The sequence below is a fragment of the Dermacentor albipictus genome, chromosome 5 (genome assembly GCF_038994185.2).
Source record: "Dermacentor albipictus isolate Rhodes 1998 colony chromosome 5, USDA_Dalb.pri_finalv2, whole genome shotgun sequence".
NCBI classification, from domain to species: Eukaryota; Metazoa; Arthropoda; class Arachnida; order Ixodida; family Ixodidae; genus Dermacentor; species Dermacentor albipictus.
In genome coordinates this window covers 91,472,897-91,483,595 of record NC_091825.1, presented here as the reverse complement: position 1 = coordinate 91,483,595, position 10,699 = coordinate 91,472,897, and the positions used below count along the sequence as shown (strand labels likewise).

The following is a 10,699-nucleotide window of genomic DNA, read 5'->3' as shown; positions in this document are numbered from 1 at the left end:
ATGTTTATGGAAGGTCGCTATCAAGTCCCGCCAACGCTGATTTCAAAGGTTCTTTATTTGTACCACGATAGCCCAGAATCTGGAGGACACGACGGATTTTGGCGCACCTACAACAAGCTAGTCAAGAGATTTACGTGGCCTCACATGAAAGAAGACGTCAAGCAATACGTTCGTTCATGCCACCTTTGTCAAGTCAACAAAGTGAAATATAAGCAGCCTACGGACGCCATGATAATACCTTGCCACTCGAACGTGCCTTTTGAAGTTATACACCATGATTTTGCCGAGCTGAATAAGAAACGAGAAGGAGTCCGAAAAACGCAAGCTTTTCTTCTGGCCATAGATGAATGCACCAGGATGGTCGCGGCACGGGCAGGAAAAGAAGATGCGAATAGTGTCATCGCCCTTCTCGAACGGGAAATGTTTAGGACAACCAGGACGATTGTATGTGACAACGGTCCAGCGTTCAAGAGTGAAAAGCTAGCAAGATGGGCTCGAGACCATAATATATCAATCAAATTCTGTGCGCCATACCATCCCGCAGCGAATGGGCTTGCAGAGCGTGCTATACGAGATGTAAAACAATACATCAGGATGTACGATAGTTTCCCTGGTGGTTGGAAATGCTCTTTAGAAGCAGCTGTACGACATCACAATCGCTCCTACACCAGTGGCTTGGGATGTAGCCCGCAGTTCGCTTCTTCAGGAGAGACCCCTATTCTTCAGGCGGACCGTGAATTGGGGCTGTTAGAAAATCTCAAGATCGTCGAGGAGAGGAAACAAAAATCGCAGGAGGAGAGGTACCGTAAACGAATGAAACAAAATTTTGACAAGAGACATTGCTTAGATATCCCAGACATTCAAGTCACCGACCTCATTCTAGTTAGGAAAGGAGTAAGAGAATCCAGTGCCAAATTTTATGGTCCTTACTCTGTGACAAAGACAGCCACTCAGAAAGGAATATTGAAGACTGTGTGGTACATTGGTGACCGGGGCGCAGTTGAATGTGCTTCGATTGGAAACGTTTTCAAGTATTACCCCAGGAGGGGTTAGCAAAAGAAACCTGGAAGGGTGAAGCGGTATGAGCCTTCGAATAGAAGATGAAGAAGCGCGAGAACCGGGAGACAGGAGAAGAGAAGAATGAAGTGGGAATAAAAATGTAGACAAGATGGACGCCAGTTCCACAGCAATGCTTTACGTCTACTGTGTCCTTTAAATAGGAACGCTACATTACAAATACCTTGTTTATACATTGTTGGCTAGACGATTTCGGAAGTGATGGTTATCACTGATAGATACAGCATCAGAAGGAAGGTGATTCCAATCGCGACTAGTCCAGGGCAAAAAGGAGTGAAAGAAATGCTTAGTGTTGCAAATGTCAATACCAACTTTGTGGCTGTGATCGATGCGATGGGATCGGTAATGAGGCCTAGAGATAAATTGGTCGCGCAAAACAGGATGATAGTACAACTTATGAAAAAGATTTAGTCTGGAAATTTGGCGGCGCGCAGACAGGGATGGGAGAGCAAGATTAGACTTCATGGGAGTAATACTAGCAGTTCTATTGTAGTTGCACAAAATAAACTTAACGGAGTTATTTTGAACAAGTTCTAATGCCGTTACAAGCTTGTCCTGACTTGGATCCCATATCGAGCATGCGTATTCCAGCTTGGAACGTATTAGTGTTTTATACAGCAATAGTTTAAGTGACGATGGCGCTCTAAGAAAGTTACGACGTAGGTAACCTAACATGCGGTTTGCGTTGCTAACTATATGTTCAATATGAATGTTCCAGGTTAAGTTAGTGGTAATGTGAATGCCAAGGTATTTGTACGAGATGACTGATTCTAATTGAACATTGTTAAGGTAAAAAGGAGATAAGGAGGTCTTAGTGCGGGAAATGTGCATTGTTTTACATTTGCTAGTGTTAAGTTCTATTAGCCACGTTTTGGACCAAGTAGCTACCGCATCTAGATCGGACTGTAATTGGGTAGTGTCATTAACAGTTCTTATTTCGCGAAAGATAACACAGTCGTCAGCAAATAAAAGAACGTTAGATTTCAAGAGAGGCGCCAAGTCATTGATATAGATAAGAAACAAAAGCGGTCCAAGAACCGATCCCTGCGGAACGCCCGAAGAAACATGACTAAAAGCAGAGCAGCACTGATTCGCGACAACAAACTGTGAACGATGTGTAAGAAAAAATTCAATCCATTTTAACAAACCAGTGTCTAAATTTAGTTGATTTAGTTTATGAAGCAGTAATCTATGTGAGACTTTGTCAAACACTTTTGAAAAATCTAAGAATAAGCAAACGGCATGAGATGATCAATCTGAGATTTGCTGCAACGCGTGAGTAACGCATATAAGTTGCGTTTCACATGAATATGTTTTGCGAAAGCCGTGTTGAGCCGCGCTAAAAAATGAGTTTGATTCCAGAAAGTTAACCAAGTTAGTGTAGATTACGTGTTCTAGTATTTTACAACAGTTACTGGTGAGAGAAATAGGGCGATAATTACAAGGAAAGTTTTTATTGCCTGATTTAAAGATTGCAATCACCTTTCCTAATTTTCCATTTTTCGGGGAGCGTACCCGTGTCCAAGGATTGTTGGAATATTTTTGTTAATATAATAGAGCAGTAGGTACTGGTGTTTTTCAAAAATTTGGTGTTAATACCGTCGAAGCCGGGAGAGGACGAGTTGTTTAACCCGTAGATAAGCTTAGCGACACGAGATACGTCGATTCGTGCTGAAGGCATAGCTACGTAGTTGAACGCTTGTGTCAGGGGTAATTCATTTGAAGAAGCAGAGGAAAAATTCTGTACAAATGTTTGATTAAGAAGGGTCGCACAAAGATTGTTGAATACGGGTTCGTCAGAAGAATCATGTAAGGTGATAGTGTCGTGTGGTGGAGGGTTAATGGTGCGCCAAAATTTCTTTACGTTAGAGGCTAGCATCGACGGAAGCACAGTAGATAAATAGTTTTCTCTGGCGTCTCTAATGGCTGCAAGATAAGCGTCAGATGCAGCCTTGTGCACATCCGAACGTAAATTAGAAGGTGAAGGCCAAGTTATACTCCGACGTTCTCGGCGCGCGGGCTAGCGGCGGTTGCGGTCGGTTACGTCACGTCGGCGACGCCGCGCCAAGCGCAAGTCCGACGCTCTACACTCCAACCGGCGGCCGCTGCACCGAGCGCCCCGAGATCGCGCGTTGCCACAGCAACCGTCCCAACGCATGCGCAGAGAATCAACACCGCGGACGCGCGCCGCCCGCTGTTTTGTTTCTCTTTTTTTTTTCTCGAGATCGCGCGCGTTTTGCTTCTACGCGGCAACCTGCAAGCATCGTTGCGGTCTAGGTGTCTTGCTTTTCGTGCTTAATAACATTGCGCATATTTCGAGGATGGCATGGAGCGACACTGCAAGACGGAAGTTGGTGCTGGCATTGTTGCTGCATCGTTTGCGCCGCAAGCGCAGGCGATCAATGTACATTCGGGGCATTTTTGACAAGCGTTCAGAACTCGGAGAATACCATCACCTCGTGCAGGAGCTCCGACAAAGTGACCCCGAGTACCATCTTAAGTACTTCAGGTAGGTGAGCACATGTTATAAACACGGAAGGCTGGCGAGCATAAATAAAGTAAAATCCCTGTAAAATTCTTGCGCTTGTAGTTTGCGAGTGCGAGCATCTGAAAGTGCTGAAATAAGATCAGCTTTTCATTTCCCAACGCAGGATGACAAAGGCTTCTTTCGAGGAGATACTGAGCCTTGTGTTCGACAGGATCATTCATCCACCAACTCACAGAAGACCCATCAGTCCGGCGGAAAGACTCGCGGTCACATTAAGGTTAATGCGCGTTCCTATTTTTTAATGCGTAAGCATTCTTTGGCGAAAACCCCAGCACGTCACGCGGAAAGTGTAATGTATTGTAGCTGCACACAAAATGCGTAATTTGCGAAGTTACGACATTTATTCGTTATAATGGTGTGAATGTATATGACGAAAGCTTTATAGGCGATGCGGAACAATGAAAACCAAATAAAAAAATTGATCCGAGGAGAGAGAGAGAGAGAGAGAGAGAGAAAGGCAAAGGAAAGACAGGGAGGTTAACCAGAGATTATCTCCGGTTGGCTACCCTGTTCTGGGGGAAGGGAAAGGGGATGCAATAGGTGAGAAAGAAAAAGGTGAGAAGAAATCGGAATAGGAAAGAAAAAAATCCGAGGAAATTTTCATAGGGGTACATAGGGCTCATTGAAAAACGCGTGAAGAAGCCTATAGTAGGGATGGGCCAATAGAAATTTAGGGGTGGGCCAACTTGAAATTTCGAAGAGGGCCAACTTAAATTTGGGGTAGGGTCAACTTGAAATTTGTTGGTGAGCGGCCATTTGAAATTTCGGGATGGACCAACTTCAAACCTGGGGGAGGGCCAATTTAAATTTGGGGTGGGAAAACTTAAATATTTCGTGCCCCAACTTGACATCTGCGGATGGGCTAAGTTAAATTTGGGGACGGGCCAAGTTGAAATTTGGGGGTATGCTTACGCATACTTCGACAACTCCAGTGGAGTTTCTGCAAAAGTTTCTTTTGCTATTCCAAATAAATTGTTCAAATAAATAATGGGTGTGGGCGTAATATTTATGCGAGCAAAACCCGTCCACTTACCGTATTACAGTTATTACAGTTACCTTATATTTAGCGTTTCATAGATTCGTGAAGAAGCAATGAACAATCTCCACAAAGGTCTTCAATACGCGCACGATAAATTAGTGCATCATACTCCAGTTACAGAAAAATTATGTACTTAAACTTTCCCGTTTCTGTTATTAATGTTGTTCGAACACCACCGTGGTGATTTGAGTCATTCCCCTGCGTGTAATATATCAGTTCTGGAGGAAGAGAAGGAAGGAATCAACATTATTCTGATGAAATTAAGATGAGTATGCTTCTAGCGGAGAGTGACCACTTGAAGGTGAAATAAGATGTGATATTTTCTTTCCGCAGGTTCCTCGCTACCGGGGGATCAATCGTGGATATAGCTATCAGCTACAGGATGCATGCGTCGACTGTAGCAAAGATCCTGAGGGAGACGTTGCGGGCCATCTGGGACAGATTGTCACCTGTCGTGCTTAGGTGTCCAACCACAGCGGAGTGGGAGCGAATAAGAAAAGATTTTAACTTGAAATGGAACTTTCCCAACTGCATTGGTAGTATTGATGGGAAGCATTTCGCCATCAAATGCCCCGACCGTAGCGGGTCAGATTGTTTCAACTACAAGGGCTATTATTCTTTGGTTCTCCTCGCTGTTGCGGATGCCAGTTACAAGTTCACCCTTGTTGACATCGGGGCACAAAGCCGCTTGTCAGACGGCTCATTTTTAGAGACAGTGCTCTCAGAACCCATTTTGAAGGAAATACTCTGGAGTTACCGTCAGGCGTGTCGACGTGGCCCGTTTGTCTTGTAGGTGACGCGGCATTTCCCTTGCGAACTTACCTGATGCGCCCGTACCCCGGGAAAAATCTCAGTGAAAAGAAAAAAGTTTTCAATTATCGCCTATCTCGGGCACGGCGATGTGTAGAAAACGCGTTTGGAATTTTGGTTTCAAGATGGCGAGTGTTCTTGGGAACGGTAGAAAGTGAGCCAGACCTGCTTACCGATATGATAAAGGCTGCTGTGTGCCTCCATAACTTTCTAATGGCGGACAAGGCATATTGTCCTGACGACTACGGCGACATCGTCTTAGGGGAGACAGTGCAGAATGGCCAGTGGAGGCAGACGGTAGCTCAGCTTGGCACTCCGGGTGCGTCGCCATCCAGCCACCGCCCGACTAATGCTGCCATGGCTTTGAGGGACGACATTGCCGATTACTTTGTGTCTGCAGAAGGCGCCTTGCCGTGGCAGTTGAGTGTTGTGAGACGCAAGTAGGCTGTGGGGCTCATTGCTTAAGGCACAAGCCATGTTTTATCACAGCCGCGTTGTACAAGATTGTGCGCAGGGCACTAATTTCCCAAACACGATCGTGGTTGAAAGCACCAAACCTGCCTTCGTGGAGTAGTATGTCACATTCCCCGTGACATTCACTCGGTTCCTTTATCTGCCTTGTCAGCAGTGCTTGCTAACCTAAGTAGCTCGTTTTGAACAGCCTTTTCCCCGCCATATAAGCGGTATGTAGCAGAGGGGGTACGAACGTTACGTTAGGCCAATAACTATGTTTTTGCAGTTTTTTTTATTGTATCACAGTTCGAAATACTTTTGTACATATCACAGCAAAAAACTGTATTTTTCATAACATTTGAAATTGTGTAACGTTATTTGAGTTACATAACACAAAAATATGAAGTACGACATGACACACCTTGTGATGTTGCAGTGATGAAATATTGTTATTTGGATAATAAAAAGACAATCAAACACAACTTGACTTCTCGGTGGGCCTCGCTTTGCCTCGTAAGCACTAGTAGTGTATGAAACTTTACAGTGCACTTTGACATCTATAGATGTCAAAGTGAAACTTTAACTATAGTTAAAGTTGAAAGTAAAAAAAGAATAATATAATGAGAACCTTGATAGGAATGAAATAACAAAGGCCGTTTCCACAATAAATTATTTGAGGCATACAGTACCAAACGGTGCAAAACATGTCCTTTTCTTTAAGGCAGTCCGAGGAACAGCAGCATCTGCTTTGTTTTGAATGCAAGAGCGAAAATCGTTGCAAAGTTCGTGAATGATCAGACGTCAAATTCAGCGATAATTTCCATTATGCGTACTTTGCATCTGGCTGCTGCTTGCCTGGTCATTCTTTCCAAAGTCATGCCTATGGACAACCCAAATGCCTCATTTTCGGTCATTTTTTGTTGCAGATGGGTCAACAACTGCTGCTCAAATTCATCATTAGCTTTACGTTTTTTTGATGTATTTTTCGATGGCTCTTTTGTCGCCTCCATAGCGGCTTCGTCCTCGTCATGTAGATCTGTGTGGCCGGTTGAAATTTGTTCATTATCGAAGCTGCTCCCTGTTGGTGAAGATGTGCCTCGCTGTATCGAGGTGAAAATTGCTTCCGTTGTGGTGTCGTCCCCTACTGCTGATGTCGTCCCCTGCTGCTGATGTCGTCCCCTACTGCTGGTGTCGGCCCCTGCTACTGCAAGATCTTCGAGGTTGCACGTGGTTCTATAGGAGAAAAAAATACACGTTACTTAGACAGTATATTATCACGTGGTAGTGATAAAAAAGGATAAACAAGTTCACGTGTCAATATTTTGGATTAAAAATTTGATCAACTGCAATTCGAAGTATTTGAATTCAGTAAATTAGCTAGGCTCCCTTGCGAACCTTCACCTGCGGTTTATTGGCGCACCAAACAATGTTTCTTGAACTTCTTTCACTGGAGGACTCCCTCGACAGCATGGAAAACTACATTGCGTAACCTTGCTGAGATATGACTGCACGGAGACAACCTAAAACAACCTGTACACATAAATTCTCACGATTAATATATATATATATATATATATATATATATATATATATATATATATATATATATATATATATATATATATATATATATATATCATCGAAATCAGAAGTGAAAAGCAACCCGCAATGTTCTCGAAGTTAGCTTTTCATTTTGAGGAGCCTGTCCCACCAGCGACGTCATGGCAATAGCACCCCGACAGACCTGACCACCTTTTCCCCCATACCTCCTGCGAACGCGCGACGTGCACTTTGCGTCACAGTGTAGTGCAGCAAGTCGTTAATTTTCCACTACCAGCTCGAAACCTTCATGTTATATCTTCCCTCTAACTGAAATATATCTACAAAATATGACGCGCCTGAATCGGAGGGAGTAACAGTTGGTTATCTTTTCGTGCTCAATCTTTTACGTTGCAGAATACTGCAACTAAAAACAAATGCAGCGCTGATTTTTTGTCAGTTTTCTTTTTCGCGTGTCGACATAAGATCACAGTTGCTATATTACCTTGGTGCCAATGTGGACCCTACCAAACAGCTGTTAAATTTCCGTAGTGCACAGTTGGCACGATACAAAGGCGACATTTGAGCGCAATCTTGTTCTCGTACACTACATCCTACAACACAAAATTCGGTCGAGTTTTCATTTCCTGATCACTGGCCCCATGATCGAGCTATACCACTGACATCAAAATTGCACAAGTAATTTCTTGCCTGCTGCTGGACGCTGCCGCACATGCATCTTCGTGGCTTGAGCTACCACGCAATGGTACACTGTTTCGCAACTAGCAAACAATTCAAACAATTGAAACGCGCAAACACACGCACGCACGCACACAATCAACTTTAGTGCTTGCACATTTACCAGCACGGTATGTAAACACCGAAATAACTCACTTTCTCGGGCGGCCACAGTTCTTGTAAAATTCCATAGACTGTGCGAATTCCCACGTTCGCCTCGAAACGAAGCCGCTGCCGCTTCGCGTCGCCAACTCCACAGCCTTTGCCTCGCGGGTGTAGCGATCTCGCAGCCTTTTCCAAAGCTTCATGCATTCTTGCACTAAAAACAGTAGGAATAAAAAAAACAGCGTAATTACGCATGCACCAGCGGTGAATAACTAATTTCAGTACCGCAAATCAGGACTCAGCGAGGAAGCTTACCTGTAGCGAGACCGCACTGCCGGCGAATGGCTTCCCATGCGTTGCTTTTTCTTCCTTGATCGCGGTAATCAATCCGGCTAGTGTCGTAGACGCACGGGTGGGAGCGGATTCCCTCGAGGAGCCGTTCTATCACATAATCACACACGTTATAGGTACTTTCATTTGTTTTTTCGCCGAACGTTGTCGCACCAGCGCCGTCTTCGGAGGCGGCCATTGCTTCTCTGACGCGCATAGCGTGCGGAACGCCGGGAACGCTTCGCCGACGCGGCCCGGCGCGGCCGGCGAAAAATAGGAGCGGAGCTATTCATGCGCCGGAGACGTTGGAACGCGCCCGACGGCGCCGATTACGCCGGTTACGTCGTGTCGCCGGAGTATAGATGCCAGTTTTTCTCCAGCGTGGCGTCGCGGAGTTCGACGCGCGCGCGCGCGCACGCTACGTCGGAGTATATCTGCGCCTTGAGAGCTTGGTTGCGCGATAAAGACGTTTTTTCTTGTAGGATAGCCGTTTTAAATGAATGTTATACCATGGTGCCTGCGAATGGGTGGTGATGACTCGCTTTGGAATGTATTTTTTTATTAGTTCGTGCGCTTTAGTTTCGGAAGCGTCCCAATTAGCGTGCACTGAGTTATTGTCGAAGTTATGCGAGAAGATGTCTATGAATGCATGGAGTTCAGTATCGATTGCGTCAAAGTTTGCTCTGTTGTAGTCAAAAATAGTTTTGCGTTGTTTTAAGCGTTTTGGCGCGGTTGTTTCAATGTGAAAGTTTAGCAGTAGGTGGTCACTAATTCCAGGATAGCAAGTAACGTCAGAGAGAAGATCAGGGGTAGTTGTTAGAATTAAGTGAAGTGTGTGGGGTGCAGTAGCGGATAATCTGGTTGGTTCGGAAACAGTTTGGGTTAACGAAAATGCAGAACATATATCCAAAAATTCTTGTGATTCGGTTGAGTACGGAGTTAAAGTAGGAGGGTTCGTATTCCATATTATATTAGGGAAGTTGAAATCCCCTAAAAGTATGACGGGTGACGTGGGAAACCGAGTGTAAATCGTATTAAGGACGTCATGCAGTTCATTTAAAAAACAGGAAGCGGAAGAAGGGGGTCTATAGCACACGCCAAAAATGAGTTCACGATGGTCAATATTTACTGATGCCCAGACGATTTCGAGGTATGTGCTAACTGATATGCTCGATGAAGGAATATAATTTAAAATCGCAAGTAGTACGCCTCCACCTCGAGACGTAGTGCGGTCGCATCGGTATATGTTAAAATGTGAGGCTTCATGAAAGATTTCACAATCTTGTACGTCAGGAAAGAGCCAAGTTTCCGTAAGAGCAACAATGTGCGCAGAGCAGGAACCTATCGCCGATGGCAACGAATCATGTTTGTTGACGACGCTGCGTGCATTGGTGTACATGATAGACAGTTGTGCGAATGGCCGTCCAGCACCCCTCTTGCCTTCCTAGGGCATAGCATTTGCAGTGTTAGTGACGGGCTCATGCCGCTCAGTGCGTTCATTGGTTTTAATTTCTTCGATGCTATCCGTCAATGTGTTGTAAGTGTAGCGTTTCTTATTAACAATGACCTTATTGTAGCTGAGTAGAAAGGATGGGGAACCAGGAAGGTTCCCTATCCTCCACTAAGCCCCGGTAGCACAGGACGTGCCCGCTGTTAACACTGTATATGCTTCTTTTGGCCTCCTAATTTCACTGAGCCCTACTACATCCCATTTACTGCCCTCTAATTCCTCCAATAGCACTGCTGGACTCGCCTCACTAGATTACGTTCTAGCATTACACGTTGCCAGGTTCATATTCCAATGGCGGCCTGTCCGCAGCCAGTGATTCTTAGCGTCCTCTGCTGCGTCGCAGGTCTGACCGCCGCCGTGGTCAGTTGCTTCACAGCTGCTGGAGACTGAGGGCCGGGGTTTGATTGTGTTGTTCATATAGGAGGTTGTGACGAAGTACTGCACCAGGGTGGCCAATCCTGCTCTGGTGAGGAAGTGCGTTACCGGTTCTGGTCACCGGGATCAGGCCACACTCCAGGCCTGTTTATGCAATTTTATCACACGCGGATTT

At 45.1% G+C, this 10,699-nt stretch overlaps 1 protein-coding gene and 1 pseudogene across 1 annotated transcript; one reads left to right on the top strand and one right to left on the bottom strand.

The window, feature by feature from the left end:
- The first annotated feature begins 3,348 nt into the window (after positions 1–3,348).
- On the top strand, positions 3,349–6,133 carry LOC139060534 (uncharacterized; annotated as a pseudogene).
- A 450-nt stretch (positions 6,134–6,583) lies between these two features.
- LOC139060535 (transcription factor Adf-1-like) lies at positions 6,584–9,053 on the bottom strand. The gene is made up of 3 exons (XM_070539698.1): positions 8,625–9,053; positions 8,361–8,523; positions 6,584–7,160 (listed from the first exon to the last, which is right to left on the bottom strand). The coding sequence occupies exons 1-3, from the start codon at positions 8,854–8,856 to the stop codon at positions 6,722–6,724; spliced, it is 834 nt and encodes a 277-aa protein (XP_070395799.1). The 5' UTR covers positions 8,857–9,053; the 3' UTR covers positions 6,584–6,721.
- Between the last annotated feature and the right edge of the window lie 1,646 nt (positions 9,054–10,699).